The sequence below is a fragment of the Aquila chrysaetos genome, chromosome 21 (assembly GCF_900496995.4).
Source record: "Aquila chrysaetos chrysaetos chromosome 21, bAquChr1.4, whole genome shotgun sequence".
Lineage (NCBI taxonomy): Eukaryota > Metazoa > Chordata > Aves > Accipitriformes > Accipitridae > Aquila > Aquila chrysaetos.
In genome coordinates, this window is record NC_044024.1 from 15,305,659 (window position 1) to 15,325,130 (window position 19,472).

General features: G+C 41.8%; 4 protein-coding genes across 7 annotated transcripts in view; 2 read left to right on the forward strand and 2 right to left on the reverse strand.

Annotated features, from left to right (window-relative positions):
• Nucleotides 1–867, reverse strand: part of IDS (iduronate 2-sulfatase) — a 29,644-nt gene extending 28,777 nt beyond the window's left edge. For 2 of the 3 annotated variants that reach the window (XM_029996604.2, XM_041119077.1), the window contains exon 1: nt 233–867. The gene's annotated coding sequence lies outside the window, so the exon portion shown is untranslated. The remainder of the gene's footprint in view (nt 1–232) is intronic. The other variant, XM_041119078.1, reaches the window with a different exon arrangement.
• A 203-nt stretch (nt 868–1,070) lies between these two features.
• On the forward strand, nt 1,071–13,133 carry TMEM185A (transmembrane protein 185A). 2 transcript variants are annotated; one of them, XM_029996612.2, is made up of 7 exons: nt 1,072–1,223; nt 3,900–4,076; nt 5,529–5,736; nt 8,527–8,610; nt 9,565–9,741; nt 10,078–10,201; nt 12,024–13,133. In XM_029996612.2, exons 1-7 carry the CDS (start codon nt 1,186–1,188, stop codon nt 12,266–12,268), a joined length of 1,053 nt encoding a protein of 350 aa, XP_029852472.1. In that variant the 5' UTR covers nt 1,072–1,185; the 3' UTR covers nt 12,269–13,133. The 2 variants fall into 2 exon arrangements, with proteins under 2 accessions (XP_029852473.1, XP_029852472.1); XM_029996613.2 differs by lacking the exon at nt 8,527–8,610 and having other exon boundaries at nt 1,071–1,223.
• A 128-nt stretch (nt 13,134–13,261) lies between these two features.
• Nucleotides 13,262–15,687, forward strand: LOC115333543 (heat shock transcription factor, Y-linked-like). Its single transcript, XM_029996611.2, has 2 exons — nt 13,262–14,311; nt 14,983–15,687. The coding sequence occupies exons 1-2, from the start codon at nt 13,817–13,819 to the stop codon at nt 15,583–15,585; spliced, it is 1,098 nt and encodes a 365-aa protein (XP_029852471.1). The 5' UTR covers nt 13,262–13,816; the 3' UTR covers nt 15,586–15,687.
• Nucleotides 15,688–16,442: 755 nt separating this feature from the next.
• On the reverse strand, nt 16,443–19,311 carry LOC115333546 (protein EOLA1-like). The gene is made up of 3 exons (XM_029996614.2): nt 19,149–19,311; nt 18,257–18,540; nt 16,443–16,834 (listed from the first exon to the last, which is right to left on the reverse strand). Exons 2-3 carry the CDS (start codon nt 18,507–18,509, stop codon nt 16,617–16,619), a joined length of 471 nt encoding a protein of 156 aa, XP_029852474.1. The 5' UTR covers nt 18,510–18,540; nt 19,149–19,311; the 3' UTR covers nt 16,443–16,616.
• Nucleotides 19,312–19,472: the final 161 nt, after the last annotated feature.

The window sequence follows — 19,472 nt, forward strand, 5'->3', positions numbered from 1 at the left end:
CTCCTGATCCTCTGGGCTTGGCTTCGCTAATAGTTTGAAGAATGTTTACGAGGACTTCTACTAACACATACAAGACTGTATAAGCTTACTCAAATGTGAGATAAAACACAAATGAACAGGCAACAAGTACAACATTTTGAACAGATTATCTAAGCCCGTTATTTTTAAAATAACCAAGCTCAGTGCTTAACTTCCGAAATGCAGTCACAAATTTAAAAGGAAGTAACACAACCTGAGATAAACGTTGGTGATGTAGCTCTGGGGTTGCAAGAAGAGGATGTTCCTTTAGGTCTCTCTGCAGCAAGCCTCTTGACAGAGGCGGAATGAGAGCAGCCAGTCAGTGCACCCAGGCTTTCTGAAGCACGAAGTAAACACAAATTTAACGCTACAAAGGAACTGGATAGAAACACCATTCTTTACTACGCAGTCTGACATACTGTACAGTAGGTTTTTTTGCAGTAAAGGCTACAGAATTGTGCTAGTCCATCAAAAACATTTTTAAACATAAGCCAGAAAAGGCCATACTGATTTCCCAAAACAAAGTTAACTGGTTTTGGGGGGCTTAATACATATTTGAGGCGTTTTTCGGTGAGCGCTGGATTACGACAACTTTCAGTACGTACATCGCAAACGCCCCAGAGGCCACCCCTCTCCCGACCAGCGCGGGGAGCTCCCTGCTTTCGGCCCGGCTCCCCTCAGGCGCCGCTCACCAAGAGGCGGCTTCAGCGGGGAGAGGCCCGGGCCGCCCCCTCCCTTCTCCCGCTGGCAGACGGCCTGCCAGCCACCGCCGGGCCCCAGACGAGACCTGCTCCTACCGGTGAGCGGCCCGCGCCCGCCGGGAGGGCGGAGGAGGAGAAAGGAGCGGCCGGGCGAGAGCCGCCACCTCCCCGCCCGCCTCGGAGGGCGGCCCATCTGCCGGCAGCAGAGCTTCCGTCTTGCTTAGGGCGCATGCGCGAGCCGTCGGCGGGCGCATGCGCAGAGCGCGGCCCTGACGCCCGGTAGAGAGGGCCGCCCGTTTCCCGGCAGAGGGATGCCGCCGTGGGGGCCGGGCGCATGCGCGGGGCGGGGCGGGCTGCCCGGTTCCGGCGGGGGCGGAGCGGCGGCGAGGCCAGGCCAGGCTCCGGTGGCGGCGGCCGCGCCATGCGTGCCTGGTAGAGCGGGGCCGGGGCGGAGGGTCGAGCCGCAATGAACCTGCGCGGCTTGTTCCAGGATTTCAACCCTAGGTGAGGGCGGCCCGCCGCTTTAACGGGCGGCCTCGGGCCGCGCCGCCCACCTCCGGGCCCGTTCGGCCGGGCCGCTGCCGGTCCCGCGCGGTGGCCGAGCGGCTCCCCTGCCCCGGCGTCGCGCTGCCGTCGGGCGGAGGCTGCCCTCCGCCGCGCCGGTAGCGGGACGCGTCCGGCAAGCGGCGGCATGGCGGGGCCCGGGCCGCCCGCCGGGACGAGGGGCGCGGGGCCTGGCGGGGGGGGGAAGCACCGGCGGGCCCGGCTCCGCGGCCTCCCCGCCCCGCTCGGCGTGCGTGGGGTCTCGGCGCGGCGGGTCGGCTGGGGCGGAAACCGGCCGACGGCGGCGTTCGCCCCGGGAGCGGCGTCGGTGCGTGTGACCCGCGGGCGTTTCGAGGGAGCTCGGGCCGGGCCGGGGGGCAGCGCGCCGGGACCGGCGGCTCTCGGGGCGTCTCGAACGCGGTGTTCGGACCGGCGGGTGCCGGTGCGTGCTCCCCCCGGCCGGTTCTTGATCGGGGGGGGGCCGCAAACGCGGGCATCCGTCACCTGGTTTGCAGGCTGGAAGTCCGTCTTTTTTGTTTTATTATGTAACTTGCTCAAACCGCTCCAAGCGTCGTCCCGGTTTTTGAGTTTTTCAACCGGATGATTTGGGGTACAAAGCTTTCTGCTGGAAAACAACGTCACCTTACGCTCCAGCACAGGCATTTGGCGTACGGTAAAGGCTCAGTTCTTGCAGGTGCGAAGGCATGGCGCTTCGCAATCCTAGCCTAGCCGTGGAGAGTTGCTGGCGGTGATTCTTCATTCTGGGCTCTCTTACAATTAATGAGATGATAGTCGCTACAACTTGGGCTTCTGCTGTCCTGCCGAGCAAGTACGGATACATGTAACTTTGAAGACGCTGAGAGAAGGAGTTGAATTTTACTGGGTTTGCTGTTACCAGGTATTTTAAGATATAAAGGAATAAAGGCCTGCAAGTAGCTTGTGCAGGGTGGTGTGAAACACTGAGAGTCCTGGAAACATCTTGCTTGTGAAAGAGGGCTTACCTGATTGCATTTACAAAACGCTGTGTTCGGTCGATTGTTTAGAGAAACAGAAGGGTAACCAGTGCTTCAGGAAATGCATTGTTGCACACAGGTTGAAATAAACAATTTAAATATGCGTGGTTGGAAGTAATGGAAAAGTAGGAACCAAAGTTCTAGAAGCTTACAAAGTTTTGTTATTGCTAAGCGATGCTTGCAGCTTATTTGGATGCTGTCTAAATGATGAATGAGCAAGCTGAATGTTGCCCTTGTGCAGATAACTTAATCTTGAATGTTTTGATGTTCACTGGAGTGCTTAGGGAGCAGTGGTATTTTACCACATGGCACTTCTGTATTTATTGAGGAGCCAGGGAAAGTACAAATTACACAAATATTCAATGTTTGAAAAGTATGCATAGCCTAGGAAGCTGAGGAATCTCTTTGTTGCTGTGAAGAGTGACCGTTCTCTATCGTCCTGAGGTAGTTTCATCAAGCATGTGAGGAGATGCTGACACAATAAAACTGCTTTTTGTTATTAAGGGGCTGCTGAGACACTTGTTCTGAACAGAGACGAAGCAGCTTGATATCTAAACAAGGCAATGCTGATCTAATGAATGTTTTATTATTTGATGAGAGTGAAAGTGGGTAGTTTGAGTTGTGCTGTTGGAGTAAGGGTAGTATTCCTGACTATTGCTGCTTTACTCTGTAGCAAGTATTTACTCTGTTCCTTAGGTTATCCATGTTCTAAAATACATATAGTTACTTCACTGAAGTGGTATTGAAGCCTAATGATGTGTTTTATAAAGCAGTCTGTGATCCTCTGGTGAATGTGTGGGTGACTTTTTCCCTTCCTGTAGTGTGAGGAAATCATGTACTATGTAATTATTTTGTCTGGTTTTTGGTGGTACAAGCAATTGCTGTGCCACTGCTGTCAAGTATTCTGGATACATTTATTTATTCTTAGGTTGACTAGTTTATAAAATATATCAACATAACTATTTTAAACTTGTAAGCATCATCCTCAATATTCCAGTTAGAAACTTCAATCTATAATCAGTAACTTTGTTAAAAGTTTAACCTGCTGGTTGTTGGGTTTGGGTTTTTTTTTCTATAATGTTGCTTTTTTTAACTAAATGTAAAAATTAAAAAAAAAAAAACTCTGGAGTCTGCCTTATTACAATATGTAACAGTTTTTAATCTTTAGTTAAAAATAGTTTGGATAAAATACATAAATTATGTAATTTAATTTTGAACGTCAAAAAACTATCTCATTTGATTTGTATGGAAGAAGCCACTTTCTAAAAACATGTACAACTGGTATATTTCTGAGCCTCTAATAATACAGCTCCAGCTCCTGACTGGATCCTTGTGGGAGGGAACTATTTATAGATGTCCATTCATTAAGTTTGTCATGCAAGAATGCTTTTGATGTGTTCCCTTGAAGCAATGGTTTTATAAGTGAAAGAGATGACATATGCTATATTTATGATGAAATATTTGACTCTTCAGAACTGACTTGATTCCTTGCAAAGAAGTTTGACACATGTATTCTGTTAAGAAGTATCCTGATTAAATTTCAGCTATGGCTGATTTCCTTGTTTTCTACAAAGTTCATGTTAAGTTGCCTGCCTTAATTTCTGACTCTGTTTTTTTTTAATAGCAAATTTCTTATTTATGCCTGCCTGCTGCTTTTTTCCGTGTTACTCTCTCTACGTCTGGATGACAAAATTCAGTGGAGTTACTGGGCTGTATTTGCTCCAATATGGCTATGGAAGTTAATGGTGATTGTTGGGGCCTCAGTGGGAACAGGAGTATGGGCCCGAAACCCCCAGTATCGGTAAGTTGATGATATTTATTTTGCAAAATACAGGGAACATAATGTGTTTTCCGTACTGAATCAAATTCATAAATAGGTTTTTTAACAACATACGATATAGCATCCAGAAGGTTTGTTTTCAATGTATTTAAAATAATTATCATAACCTATAGTGTATGCAAACAGCTCTATGCAGCTGTGGATGTCTTAATCCTAGTTGCGATGGTTCATCACAAGCTTCAACAATATTGTCTTTGGGAAGCTAAAACTTCTCACAGAGTTACTTTTTGCACTTTTCTGTTAGAACATTGGGAATTCTTTGCTTTAGTGTAAGCCGCATAGAAATATGTATCTTCATATGCATTAGGAATATACTATATTTAATTGGATTATTTTCTAAATCAGTTTCCTGAAATGTACAAATCAGCCTGAAGAATGTTGATTTTTTTTTTTTTTTTTCATTCTTGGTGTGCATATAACCTCAGTGAACATACAGATGAATATTCAGTGATTCTTGAATGCACCATGAACGTAGAGAATTTTTTTCAGATTTTAGTTGCAGTTTTGTAAGAAATATTCAAGTAATTTAATACACTAATATAGGCAAATGTGTAACAATTCCAAAATAAGATGTCTGTGGGAACAAATTCCGTAAATTCCTTTTCGTTTTTGTCAAAGCTGTTTAACGTTGATATCTTAATTCTCAGTTTAGGGTAAAATAACTTTTAGACCTTTAAATACGTCAGCGTTTACTTTTTTGGTAATCCGAATAGGATGTGAATTTGAACATGCTAGGGGAAAAGAAAAACTACTTTAAATGAAGTGCAATAAATTCAATCCTCTTTTCTATTTATAGTGAATATTAAACGAAAAATTTTGTGCACAGGCCTCATTCTGTTACACTATATTGTGTGGTTCAGGTCTTGTTTGCCCCTTCTAGTAATGGTTCTACTTGTGTAGGAAAAAGTATGGTTTCTCTGTGTGTGCTGTTATTTTACAGGCATTTTACTTTTTAGTAATAGATAATACTCTGTTGCTATATGGTGATTTTGGTGAATAAAGAAATTCTGGGGAAAGAGGTTGATTAAGTGAAAGCTGGTGCAGGAACCAAACAGATACTTTTAGACTTAGCTTAACAGCCTGCATGGTATCTGAGTGTTTAAATGGTAGCAAAGAAATCGTGTTTTATCTGCACAGCTATAGAATCCTTAGAAAATTTTCAAGCTGTAAAAATCCCACTGCCCTCTTTGAGTAAGATACTTTAAATGTGCAGCTTTATAGGCAAGAAATCCTGTTAATGTCATCAGGAGTGTAGTTTAATAATGGCTATTTGGGCATAATGTGTACATTTATTAAAAACAAGTGTTCATATCTGAAACTTAACAATTGTAAACAAAATGTCTTGCGACATTTGCAGGATAGTGTGCTTTCCTAGTGGCAAGTAAACTGAATGCTTCCTTATCCTTTCTTTAGAGCAGAAGGAGAAACCTGTGTGGAGTTCAAAGCTATGTTAATTGCAGTAGGCATCCACCTGCTACTGCTGATGTTTGAAGTTCTGGTGTGTGACAGGATCGAAAGAGGAACCCATTTCTGGCTTCTGGTCTTCATGCCATTATTCTTTGTATCCCCAGTGTCAGTTGCAGCTTGTGTGTGGGGATTCCGACATGACAGGTCTCTGGAGGTAATGCTTCATTTGTTACATGCAAAATTTGTGGCAATGCAAGACTCTGTATCAATTGGGTTACAGTTTATCTCTCAGTAAAGCATGATATGGATGACTGCATCGATTGAATTAATTGTTTGCACTGACCTGCTGGAGTGAAAAATCAGCATCAGGAATAATATAATTTTTTCTAATCTCTTCTAGTTTTTTCAACTACCAAATTGCAGCATGTTTTAAACCTGCCTTTTTATTATTGTGTGTTAAAAAGAACTCACCACAAACTCTGCAATATGGACTAATATTACACACTAAAACAGAAATTACTGAAGAAAATTCCACTGCTAGTAAGCACTGTCCCTAGGTGGAATTGAACTTCCAAAGCCCTAGATAATCACAGTTGAAAATGTCTTACTATCCCAATCTGTGTGCTTAATCTTTAATTTGGGAATGCGGATGGTAGGCGTAAAACAGTAGTTTTTCATTTTCTGCTTCTATCTTCTTTCCTCTCTAACTCACTCCTTTTGATTTTGGAAGAACTTCACAGGGATTATCAAAATCTTTCTATGGTTGTGGCATTTTGCAATAAATTTAGAATTCTTACTGAATTGATATTTTTAAGGTTTGTCTTTTTTTCTTCATGTCCTCAAACAACCCTATAACAATTAAAAGTCTGATTTTAGATGAGGCTCAGCTTTTTCAGGTTTTTTTTTTAATTTCAAGAGAATATTTCTCTTAACATTAGCATAAGCTGAGTTTAGAGAGAGAAACATTTTTGGTAAGTGATTGTTGGGATGGCTAGTAAACTGATACCTTAAATTGTTGATTTAAAAGTATCGCAAATACAATTTCATTTTGCAGATTTCTAGCCACAGTTGAGCATTCCTAAAAGTAAAATTTTTGTAGAAGTACTTGCCTTCTATTGGATGATGCTTGATTACCCACTGATTTATAGATGACTGCACAGCTGCTACATAACGGCAGAAAAAAATGGAATTCACTTGCCCCTAAAAGGCAACAGCTGTCTCAAAGAAAATAAGTTATGCAGTTGAACTGTCAACTTTTTTTTTTTTAACTATTTGGTCACCTTCACTTAGTGCTGTTCTACTTTCTTTTCTGTTTACTCTGGGAAAATTTCATTATTTCCCTTTCATTTGCTAGAAGTGTAAGAGTGGCCTGTCTTTAATCCAGGATATTAAATTTTGGCACAAATGATCAAAGTAGTTGTTAATCTATTATTATTTTCTTAATTATTTAATCTGAAAGTTATAGTCTGCTTATTCCAATTCTGAAACTGATTAGGTGATCAGTAAGTGCAGTAGGGTTTTGTCTATGTATAATGGTGGGGTCAGAAAAAGCTTTCTTTTATGCGTTACGCTATTTTTTATAGTCAGTAAAGCACCATTTATTTAAGGCATATTGAATTCATTAAATTGTGAGCCTAGCCACTCCAACGATACATGCACTTGCCATATATAGCTCAAATGTTAACTTGATTTTAAGAATTATTTATAGCAATTCATCTTCTGATTTTTTTGTTTTGTTTTGTTTTTTCTATTTGCTCTTGCAGTTTTCACGTTGCTTGGTCTTATGCTTGAGTGTGGGGAGTTTTGGTAGTTTACTCTTTTGAGAAAGCCAGTGGTACAAAATTATTTTAAATCTACTTTCCCAGTCTTTTTAAAGTAACCTGTACTTCCAACAGTGAAAGCTTCAGTGCAGTCTCTGAAGTAGGCAAGCACCTGCTGCCTGTTGGATTTTTGACTCCCTGCACTGTGAATTTCAAAGGCATTTATCCAAGAGATCATAGTACACAATCATGTATGTTAGTGAAAAAGTAGCATGTAATGTCTGCCTTTTGAGAAATATTATATTTCAAAGATGCCTTACATCCCTACATGTTTTTTTAAAATGGAAAATGTTTCTAACTTACACTCAAGAGCTTCAGTTATTTTTTCAGATAATTTTCTGTTTGATCTTTGAAATTCCTACCCATGTAGGTTGCCCATAAACTTTAGAAACAGAATCTCACCGAGTCTGATGGTGCTTCATTGTCTCACTTTGTTTAAACTAGACACAAACTTGATTTTTTTTTTTAAGTATAATTTAGGGTTAGTTCTCATAGTGGCAAGCAGGACACGTGAAAAACTTTCATTAACGTTTTTAATGAGAAGTATTGCTTTTCTGTATTGCCTCAGAAACCAAATGTCTTCAGTGTCATTTAAAATATCTGTAATTATACATTAAATGCTTGAATTTGGATGTCATCTTCCACTGTTCTATGTATTTCTTTTACCCCCCAGATAGAGCTAGGACTTTTAAACCAGACTGTTGGTAGTTAAACCCATGTAACTTTTATCTTTACATTACTGCTACTGCTAAATGATACCTTTAAAGACAAATTTTGCTAATTTTGAATTGAAGGACTTCTTACTACTTGTTAATTTAATTCTAGCAGTATTTCTTATCTGAAGAAAATAGTTGAAGTTGTTTTCCAAGGCTTTGCTTTTTTCAGTCTGATTAGTTTGGTTTTTCTTATTTCTCTAATCACACTAATAAGTGTTGCAGGTAGTGCTTTTATTTTTTTTAAATGCCAGGAAGGTCCTTCCTCAGGAGACAGCTGCCTCTACAGTTACTCTATTGGGATCACAGCCTCCCAAATTTAGGGATGCTTAGTAATATCTAATGTAAGTGCAAATGATTCATATTGCAGCAATAAGCATGGAGTCAGACAAGTCCTTTGACAGATTCTTTGGTTATCTTGGAAGTAGCTTTATCATGCTAAGAGTTAACTAATGTATTTTCTTTTTCTAGCTGGAAATCTTGTGTTCAGTCAATATTCTACAGTTCATATTTATTGCACTTAGACTAGACGAGATCATCAGATGGCCGTGGCTTGTATGTAACAAGTGTTTTCTTCTTATCCTTGTTTAAATGCTGAATTTCATGAAGATATTTACTATAGGGAACAGTTAATTTATGATCAGAGTCCATAATCACGTTTTTGCTCACTTAACAATCAATCCTTCACTGAGGGTCTGGCATCTCATTCAGTGGTCATGGGAAACGGAGGCTGTTCTTTGGGCATTTCAAACTTTGGGGGAGAGGGACGTGCCATCAACTGCAATTGATCTCTGATCAGTTGTTGAAAGAGAAGTCCTAACCAAAGGTTTCCAGTGGGAACACTAAACTAGCCATGAAAATGATTGGTGAGTTAGGGAATGTGCTGGTAAATATGGTGTGGTAAATAACTTGTTTTATTTGTTGTGTTACCATGCATGTAAATCCACTTACTGTGCAAGTGGTCACTGTCAAAACTGCTGAGATCTCCTGTCCCAAGTGCCTTTAGGATACAAAAGTGCTGTTTCTGTGTCTGGGTTTTTGTAAACTACTATAAAACTGATAATCTGGCATGATTATGACTGTTCTTTCTATTTTCCAAAAAGCTAGGAACAGGATCTAATTTAGAAACTGCTTCAAGTAAGGTGTCCAGTGTAGAAAATACTTGCTAAAATCAATTTTAAGTACTGCGTGAGCCCACATAAAGTCACAGAAGTCTTAGTAAAGTTGAATTACAATGGCTTAATTTTAAATTGTTTCAGCTTGATGGGGTTTACAAAGCTAACTGAGGAACAAACCCCAAAGAGATGATACGGCTCATAACAGTGCACCCAATTTGTGAAGCTTTTCTGTTAGAGATTATGTTAGTTAAAGATCATTAGACTTAAATTTCTTGTTTAGACTTAATATGTACACTTGTTTTTTAAATAAAACCCACACCTGAAACAAATAAAACTGATAAAAGTGTATCACTGTTGGGGGGGGAAAGCAGTTAATTTCTTTTTCTTTCAGGTTGTTTGTGTTCCACTGTGGATCTTGATGTCCTTTCTGTGTCTAGTAGTGCTCTATTATATTGTATGGTCTGTTCTATTCTTGCGCTCTATGGATGTGATTGCTGAGCAAAGGAGGACACACATAACAATGGCTGTCAGCTGGATGACAATTGTAGTTCCACTGCTGACATTTGAGGTAGGAAAAAGCATAATGAGTTTTATGTATCTTGGGTTTTTTTTAGTGAGTGATGAATGTTGCTCTGTCTGTTTTTCAACTTACTAAAATGAGAATACTGCTTTTTGTTTTGGAATAAAATATTAACAGCAAATATGAAAGAAAAACAATTCTACATTTCTTTAAACTTTGAATAAAATATGCATCACATTGGAACTGTAACTCCATGTTTCTGTGGAGGCCATTTTTCTTCACAGATGTGTGAAGTTAAAGATCTGAGATGAGCATATGTATTAAGAAGCTTGGAAGTGGGTATTGCAATTAAACTGACATTGTATAATTTTTTTTGCCATTTAGATCTTACTAGTACACAGACTGGATGGGCATAATTCTTTTTCCTTTATACCCATATTTGTTCCTCTCTGGCTTTCACTGATAACTTTAATGGCAACAACATTTGGACAGAAAGGAGGAAATCACTGTAAGTATTGAAAAATGGAAACAGATTGAAACTCCAGGCTTAAATGTATTAAGACTTGTATTTTCAAAAAGTGCTTTTTTTTGGTGTATATTCTCTTATGAAAGAATTCAGATGTGCCTGTTACCATTGGTTTTCAGGTGATTTTACTAAGTTTTCAGTGTTTATAGTGTCCCTTGGTGTTTTTTTTTTTTTCTTACTCCTAGAAAAGCTTAAGTTCTGCTTGGACTCAACTTGAAATCTCAATGGGATTTTAATTGTAACTTAGCCTTCTATCCTACCTTATTTCCATGGGTTTCATTCTCATGGGATGTGACTGGATCTTTCTACTCTGGGTTCTGAAAATAGTGTAGCACCTACCATTTTTAATTAGCATTTGTATTAGCAGCCTGAACTAGTAGTATTCTCTTTCCTCTTTGGCCAAATAGTGCTCTGTGCTGCTTAGTTGTAACTTCAGTTGCCTGAGTGGCCAGTGTAGATTTACTAGGCTTTTATCCTCACCACAACTAGCACTGCTGAAAGGAGTGTTTGCACTTTGAGCCATCTAATGTTACTGAACCAGTACAGATGAGTAGCTCTTCCCATCCACGTTGCAGTTCATGTTTCTTGTGGACAAGGCAATAAAATTTATTAGCATTTTTCGGAGTTGAAAGGAACCAGCTGTGATGTTTTGTTACATAAACTCACTTCAGTTTTGGGCCCATTGTGAAGTATATTGAGAATTAATTTCTTTGGTCATGACTAAGCTTATCTCTGTACCTTTAGTCTACTTTTATATTGTCATTGTATAGAAAATTGTTACTGGTGATATATAAATATATATATCTTTTTAAATGCATGCTCTTGGTAATTTATGGCCAAATTAGTCTTTTGGAAAGCCAATGTCCTTTATCTTCTGTAGGGTTAGTAAATATTTCTGTAAATTTTTAAAAAAGAAAATTCACCTGAAGTGAGCCTCAGAAGACTTGCATGAAAATCCACCTTTAAAATGCTCAGCGAAATACAGTTGGCCATGAAGTATAATCTCTGCAAAAAGATGGGTTGTATGGGATCTTCCCTGGCAAATATTTAATACCTTGCTTTTGTTCAGTGTGAAAGATTTGACTTGGACAGGCTGTTCCTTTTAACACTGACCTTTGGTACCAGTTAACAGAGGAGTACCATATGCTGAATTAAAAGTGCCTATTACTTAAATGCTCTCTTTCCAAGTCTTTGCACATAGCAAAATACATGACAAACACAGAATGTGTACTGTTTTCTAATCTAGCACAGGTAATGCCAAGGATGAGATAGTCCTGGCATCACATTATATTTGGCTAACAACTAAAGTATTTGGGGAATACTGAATACATCCATTTACTAATCTGCGTCTGCCTATGCATCACATTCCCTCTGGTATTGTATGTATCAAACAAAAGTTGGCGTGAATGTCTTCCCATGTGGCACTGGTTGCTTTGACTGAGATGCAAAGTCTTTTGTGTTCTTTTTCTGTGTACTTATGTGACCTGACACTGCTTAACGTGAAATTAAATGGATCCTTGCTGTGGTAGTATAGCTGTAAGTTATAGATATACATACACAGACATGCATGTGCAGACATGCAGAGGCATGCAAATGAATATATATATTCTGTACGTATATCTGCATATATATAATCTGAACTGTAACATTGTATGATAAGCGTAAATAACACACTGAGAAGCAGCACTAACAAATTTTATATTGTTCATATGCACACAATCAAGAGAAATGAGATTGCATAGTCTGCCTACTTAATTAAATTTTCATTATATTCTGCAATAAGGGCAAATGATTTCTTTTTTAGGGTGGTTTGGAATTCGCAAAGACTTTTGCCAGTTCCTGCTTGAAATTTTCCCATTCTTACGAGAATATGGAAATATTTCTTACGATCTTCATCATGAAGATAATGAGGAAACAGAAGAAACACCACTGCCTGAACCACCAAAAATTGCACCAATGTTTCGAAAAAAGACTGGAGTTGTCATTACACAGAGTCCTGGAAAATATGTGATTCCACCTCCCAAATTAAACATTGATATGCCAGATTAAGATGACAGCAGCATGTTAAACTGGAACTGGGAATCAGCAGACAAATGTATTTCATCTCATGCCTTGTCACAATTACTTTAAAATAGGTATTACTGAATCAGTGGCTTGGATTACACAAATCAGAGATCTTGAAGATAATCCGAGAGCTTTTCTAGAGATACGTGGTGGTCTAATTTGTGAACCTTCCTAACGGGTTGGTTGCACGCTTGCCTGTATAGTATTTATATGAACATTTTAGCAGTGTAATATATTGTTTAAAAGTCTTGTCCTGTACAGTATAAGTATTATCTAAAAGTATTTTTTTAAAAACCCTGTATGAAATGCCTATGCTCTCCCAGGTGTCTTTTAGGTCCTAAATATACACTTGATTTCCATTTCTGTTTTAAATGCTTTTTTGAGGATGCCTTAGTATAGTACCTCTTTACTTCTTTTTCTGTTCAGCCACAATCACTGTCTTAACCACAGAGGCACAGGAGTGTTGCACTTCTTAGGCAAGACTGGAAAGCTTTTTGCGGGGGGGGGGGGGGAATAGAATGTATAGCAACTTACATGATGTTTTTGAGTTAGCTATGTAAATTTTCATGTAAGTATTTCAACTTTTGCACTGGCTTGGGAGTTAAGTGTTGGTTTTGTTGCTTTTCCAGTTCCATGTTTTAATTCTTCTTGAGCAGCATGTACACCATTCTCCCATTAGACTGGCTGTCTAATAAGCTGTTCCCTCTTGCATCATGCGTGCAGTCTATGCCAGAAACATTAGTTGTGGGTTTTACAGCTGTTGGTTAGCTGGTATAAATATCATAGCTTGGTCTTCGTTACCACCTTTGTAAGAGTGTTGGTGTAAATGATTAAACTTTTCAAGATAGGAGCTCATTGGTGTTGGTGTATAGCATTTTCTTGTTTGAAGAAAGACCTCCTTGGGCATACTGTCTTGGACTTCCAGAAGAAGCTTTAGAGAAATTTTGTCTTGAAACCTATACTCTAGTAGCTTATAACAACACGTGTCAGATACTCCCACATCCTTGCAGCTGCTCTTTGTGTTTAAGTGAACCCACAGTTTAGGTAGCTTAAATACCATGGATCATGTTTCCTTAGTGTTACTATGGCAGTAAGAGCAAAGAGTGTATGGACACTTCTGCATGTGTGAAAGGTGTGCACCTGAAAAACTTCAGAGATATGGTGCTTTCATTCCTAACAATGTAGACCTCCCTCTTCCTCCCTGTGGACCAGCTAATGGCTGAAACCCAATACAGCACTGTCCTATCCTATGCTTAAAATTTTGTTGCAGTTGTATTTACTTTTTGGCTCTTGAGTAAAAAAAAATAAAAAAAAAATCTGTAAATGAAAAGCAACAAGTGCTATTTAGCACTTGCTGCTGCTGTTTCATGTTGCTAGGTAACGGATGCTGCTCTGTGATGTGACTGAAGCTTGAGGTTCTTCCCTTGGGAGTCTCATTCAGTTGGTCACTCTTCAGCTGGCTGGCTGGCAGGACAGTCTAGCTGCTAGGGTTCAGCTGAAAAATTTACTCAAACTGAGAAAAAAGAATTTAAAATGGGGCTTTCCTCATCGGAAACTTCATGTGATTCTGTTTTGGCCAAGAGATTCGATTTGTCAGGCTTGAATTCTCTCCGTCCAGCGTGTGACGAAGCTAGTGACACTGCCTTTGGACCTCCAACAGAAGAAAGGTCTTTACAAATTTCGACTAGGCAACCCTGGTCAAAAAGAGAGCATCTGAATTCACCTGAGAGCTCTAGCAAAGGCAATGCCTCTCCATGCTTCAGCTTTATGAAGAAGCTCTGGGATGTTATTGAAAGCGGTCAGTTTGAGTCCATTTGGTGGGGTGACAATGGAAAGTGTGTAGTGATTCATGAAGAATTGTTCAAAGAGGAAGTACTAGCAAGGAGAGGACATCTGAGAATTTTTGAAAGTGAGACCATGAAAAGCTTCAGTCGTCAACTCCACCTGTATGGCTTCAGCAGAAGGCTGTGGCATTTTCCAAAATCAGGCTCAAGCAATGACTTGCTAGCAGAAGAAACAGCTAGGGAGGTATGTTGGATCCTCTACATGCAAACTAACTCTCAGAATATTCTAGTGGGACAGATTTCTGTTCCAATTAAATAAGCCTTTACTACATATGAGATGAGGATGGTAGTACGTGTTCTGATTGTCATTTGTTTCCTGGCTCATGTTCAAGAGTTTTTGAGGTAGCATTTGAGTAGTAGAAACACTGATAAAATATATGTTGGTTATTTCCAATTACTTTGGGCACACAAAATGAAGAGATATTCTCATCGTATCAGGATTGTTTTTTCTTTTTGTTATTTGCTGCCTGTCTTGCTGGACCAGATGTGCAGTTTTCTTGTGGCACTTGCTGAAGGCTGAGAAGGTACGTGCCAGCATCGTATAGTTATCTACATGTTCATTCCACGCTAAAGTTGCTCAAAAGTAATGGTATTTGGGTTTCTAAATCAGTTTGTATGCTTTTGATAATCCTATGCTTCTCTGCTACCAAGCGGCAAAACCACAAGGCTGGTTCCTACTTAACAGGACTGTTTTGCACCATTCTATTCAGCCTAAACTTCAGGTTTAGAACACCCCCAATAGTCCTTTTTAACATCCACATTTCTCTTTTGCAGTTAAAATTCTTAGTTCTCCTATCTTTGTGGTTTCCAGTCTCAAGGTGGTGGCAACTAACTCTTTTCCTTTGCATATTTTAGTTTCACTTCTACTACAACCCAAATTTTAGAAGACGTTTTCCGTATCCGCTCATGAAGTATAAGCGAAGCTTTGGTCCAAGAAATCAAACACCAGCAGGATTTTCACCAGACATGGATTTGCATGCACGCCACCAGAAGAGAAAACCAGACACTGAGCTTGCGTGGGAGACCACTTTCGAGGAGGAAAGCGGTCCGTTCACAGCAGGTCCAAGGGAGAATGTGCACACCTCTGCACCCAGGAAGACCGCACCTGCCAAGCGACGTGCCTCTACATCTGCACGAAGCGCTGCTCTGACACATGCAGACCCTGCGGCAGCGGTAGGCAGGGAGAAGCTCAACCCTCTGGCCCCCTCCCTTTTCCCGCAGCACAGCAGCCCCGGCCCGGCTGCCGCTTCTGCTGCCGCTTCATGGGGTTGTGCCGTGCCAGCCGTGCCCAACAGTCCCTTTCCACCAGGGCTGGCACCTCTCACCTCTCCAGCTGGGCTGGCAGCAGCCGCTGCTCTGTCTATGCCAAGGCCACCTCAGGGCCAAACTCCACCAGACCACCGCTGCCTGACTTGCACTTGTGGTCCAAACAGTGGACCTGCAGGCCTTGGACCCTAACCCAGGGCACGCTAGGTGCCTTCTGCAGCTCTTCCAGAAGTTGTGTAGTCCACGGGAATAGAGTCTCTTAAGTGTTCCAGTAAACTATCTGAATAAAAAGCCTCTGCCAGTTGTCCTGTCCTGTTTTGTAGCAATGCCTGGCCTTGGGCCTTGCTCCAGAAAGTCAAAAGGATTTTCATTGTAATGCAGGGTGTGAATTTCGAAAAACTCTAAAGTGCCAAAATTAGTAACTTCTATTTGTTGCTTGTCTTCAATTCAGTATTAGATTCTTCAATGCTTACCAATACTTTTCATCTTAAATGAGAGAAAGAAGTATTATAATACTTGCTTCATTTAATTTTGTAAAAGCACTTTTTTTCTAGCAGAGGCCTTTCTACAAAGGCTGTCACATCACAGAGCTGTATACTGCAGACTGCTCCCCGATCATATGCACATCTAATGTACCTAATGTGAATGAGGAAAATCTGGTCATTTCTCAAAGTTTTACATTCACAGCATGACAGACACCATGCGCAGAAACCTCATCCAGCAAACCTCTACCTGAGAAGCCCCTAGGACTGGCTGCCTTAGATGACTTCTTTCTCAGTGATCCCACAAATGTAAGGTGAGGAGTGGGCTGTGAGACACATGTCATATTAATGATGGCAGCCTGCTTTCAAGCACCATTTTTCTGAAGGGTCCTACAAAACTCTTTCTTCCTCATATAATCGGAGATGCATGCATCATATAATAGGGTTGTATTTACTCATGTTTTAAATTGGCACAGAATACATCAACCATGTCTTTAAAAACATCATATTTACTTGAAGTTTTTATATAGGACAAATGTAGTAAACCATTAATAATTTCCAGTAATGGTCATAAAAATTACATCTTGTTTATTTTGCCTCAAAAGAGCAGTTCTTCAAATGTATTTGCTATTACAAACCATTAGTTTTGGAAGGGAATCCTAAACAACTTGCTGGTGTTCAAGATGCTGACTTGTGAATTACAAGTGTGCATTTAGGCAGGAAAAATGATAGGGGCAGCACCTACGCTTCTGGAGGGATCAGTTCTTCAGGGATGTCCACCTGCCACACACCTCTTCTCCCTCTGGCAGGAATCGGTTCCAGGAGCCATCTTGGATTTGAAACAACAGTCAAGTATTTCTGTTCTAGATTACTGAGGACAGCTTTGTTTTCCAGCTCCAGAATCTTTTCAGGAGGCAAGTTTTCTGGATATAGTGATGTCTCTCCAATGTCAATTAATCCTGTATTTTAAAATATAAAATTAGTTGGCTGTTTGATCTCCTAGCAAAGTTACTTACTCCAAAAGTAAATGTCCCATACAAAACAGCTAATTTGTTACCAGAAGAACACAGTACGAAGCACGCGCACCTCAAACCAGTGTCGTTTACTGCAGAAGATGGCCTACATGACTGAACTTAAGTTGGTGAAGAACAGGTGAAGCATGCAGTTACAATATTCACAACTCAGTGATACACAATTCTGTTAAAAGAAGCCTGCATCTAAGGAGATACAGCTGCTACCAAAACTCCTGAGCTACGTTTGGCCTTGAAACAGCTTCATTAAAAATAAAACTCCCTCTGTTTCTATCAGGACACTATTCTATTAACATTTTTAAATCATTAAACTGTATGGAAAGTCCTGCTCTCTGGAACCCTTTTAGTGTCATAAAAGGGAACTTCTACATTGCTTAATGATGAAAAATGTTAAAGTAAAGATGAAAGAAGCTTTGATACCTATTCCACAATTTAGCATGCAATTTATGTCAAGGTTGCAAATCTGCATATTACTTAGTACCTAACAATTTTCAGCACTGGAGAACTGGAACAATTTTTCGGTATATGTGATAGAAGTAATTTGTTGAGCAGGAATAGCTAAAAACACTCAAATGAGAATGCAAGATAGATGGTGTAACAAAATATACCTACAAGAAAAGATTGCAAAGTGAGTGCTGGATTAAAACTTTTTAAGTATACAGTGCAGCAACATACAATGTGTTTCAGCACAGTATAAGCAAAGAATCACCACTCCATCCTAACTCTGTGTTACAGAAACAAACTTCTTCACTGCCCAAGTAACAAGAGCAATAGAGCATTGGTAGAACTGAAATAGGATTTATTTATGTAATACTCTAATGTGACATGCAAAGCACTGCAACATCATGACTCCACTTGACTATGAGTACTGTAAAACGGTTTCAGCAAGAGTTCCTAAGCTCAAAATGCAAAGTGTGGAATTGACATTTATTATTGTGAAACAAAATTAATATGCAACCCACGTTATACTATCTTACTACATGACGAGTTAGCACAAACCAATTTTATTTCTTGTACAGACTTTAGAGTTGTAGCCTAAAGTTTTTAGTAGAGTGAGTGTATTTTAAAAACTGAGGCCCGAATAAAATTCTTTACACTGAAGGTCAAAGATACTTCACATTTCCAACACAATGAAAAAGAATAAATTTTGTTCACAACTTCCCTCACAGACCTCTGCTTATAGTGATAAGGAATCAAAATAGCCCCCCAGTGACAACTGAGGCACCACTCCTTCAAAGTAAGCGTTAAAGCAATGTTATAATGAGCCTAACTGTGTAAAGCAGATGTGTATTTGAGTAAATGTTAACGAACCAAAAGTTTGCTTGGAAAATATAATCCAAGGTTGCTTACCTGCAATAACTCCTCTGCCAAATTTTTCCCCTTTATCCAACAAATCTTGCACTTGTTTTGGTGTCATACCAAACCTATTCGAAAGAATTGCTCTCCATGTTTCATCTTGCCAGTCCTTAACAGCTATATGAATAGCAAGGGTGCAGTTCTTGTAGTCTGCTAGCAAAGGACGCCAACGAGTCTCTACTGTTTTGACCTTGTTTAAAACTAATCCCGCATAGGGCTGTCGGAAGGAAAGGCAACCAAATTTCATCGTTTTCCTTGCATCAGAACCCGTTTATTTCCTATGAACAAACGGACACCGAGATTAGTCTTTAGAAACGTGTCTGTGACCATGACACACGACCAGATCTGCCTGAGCAACTGCCCCAAGCTCAGGATGCTGCGCTAAACCGACCTGCGCGCTGCTTCCCGGGGGGGGGGGGGACGGGCGGATTTTCCACTCCGCGGGGCCCCCGTTTGCGAACGCCGCCCGCCCGCCACGCTCCGGGCACAGGCCGCCCTGGGCTGGCGCTGCCCGGAACGGCCCCCTCAGCGCCGCCAGAAACCACCCCGGCCTCGGGGGGGGGGGGGCCCGCTGCACCGGCGGGCTGGCACCCCGCGACCGCAGGCATTGCCTCCGCGGGCGGGAGTGCTGAGCGGGGCACCGCGGCCCGGCCCGGCCCGGCCCGGCCCGGCCCGGCGCCGCAGGCCGCGCTCGGGAGCCGGCTGCTCCCGGGCCGGAAGGGGTTTAAAAGCCCGTTCCTCAGCGGGTAGCCTGGGGCCGGCCGCGGAGGGAGGCAATCCTCCGCGGCCACCGCCGCCGGCAGGGCCCGCGTCCCGCTCCCTCCCCCGGGTGGGCGCTCCGCCGCCGGCTCCTCACAGGCACGGAGGCCCCGCGGCCGCCTCTTACCTGGCTGCCGCTAGCTCCGCGCCCTTCCCTCCGCTCGCGCGGGGCCGGCGGCCCGTGCTGCCGCCCCGCTCGGTGCCGCGGGGGGGGAAGGTGGGCGGCGGGGCGGCGGCGGGGAGCGGCCTTTGCTGCTGCTGCTGCTGCTGCTGCTGCTGGGGGTGGCGGCGGCGGCGGCGGCGGGTTCCCGCCCGGGAGGTTGTGAGGGGAGCGGCGCGCGCCTGGCGGCAGCCGGCGGCCCCGTTCCGCGCCCGGCTCCGCTGCCGAGGGAGCGAGGCCGGCACCCGGCGGCGCGTATTTTCTCTCTCTCTTTTTTTTTTTTTTTTAATT

Coding starts and splice junctions, on each gene's coding strand:
- TMEM185A (XM_029996612.2), top strand. CDS start 1,186: ATGAACCTGCGCGGCTTGTTCCAGGATTTCAACCCTAG. Junction 1,224..3,899: donor TTCCAGGATTTCAACCCTAG/GTGAGGGCGGCC, acceptor TTTTTTTAATAG/CAAATTTCTTATTTATGCCT. Junction 10,202..12,023: donor ACAGAAAGGAGGAAATCACT/GTAAGTATTGAA, acceptor TTTCTTTTTTAG/GGTGGTTTGGAATTCGCAAA.
- LOC115333543 (XM_029996611.2), top strand. CDS start 13,817: ATGGGGCTTTCCTCATCGGAAACTTCATGTGATTCTGTTTTGGCCAAG. Junction 14,312..14,982: donor CAGAAGAAACAGCTAGGGAG/GTATGTTGGATC, acceptor TGCATATTTTAG/TTTCACTTCTACTACAACCC.
- LOC115333546 (XM_029996614.2), bottom strand. CDS start 18,509: ATGAAATTTGGTTGCCTTTCCTTCCGACAGCCCTATGCGGGATTAGTT. Junction 16,835..18,256: donor TGGCAGAGGAGTTATTGCAG/GTAAGCAACCTT, acceptor TTTAAAATACAG/GATTAATTGACATTGGAGAG.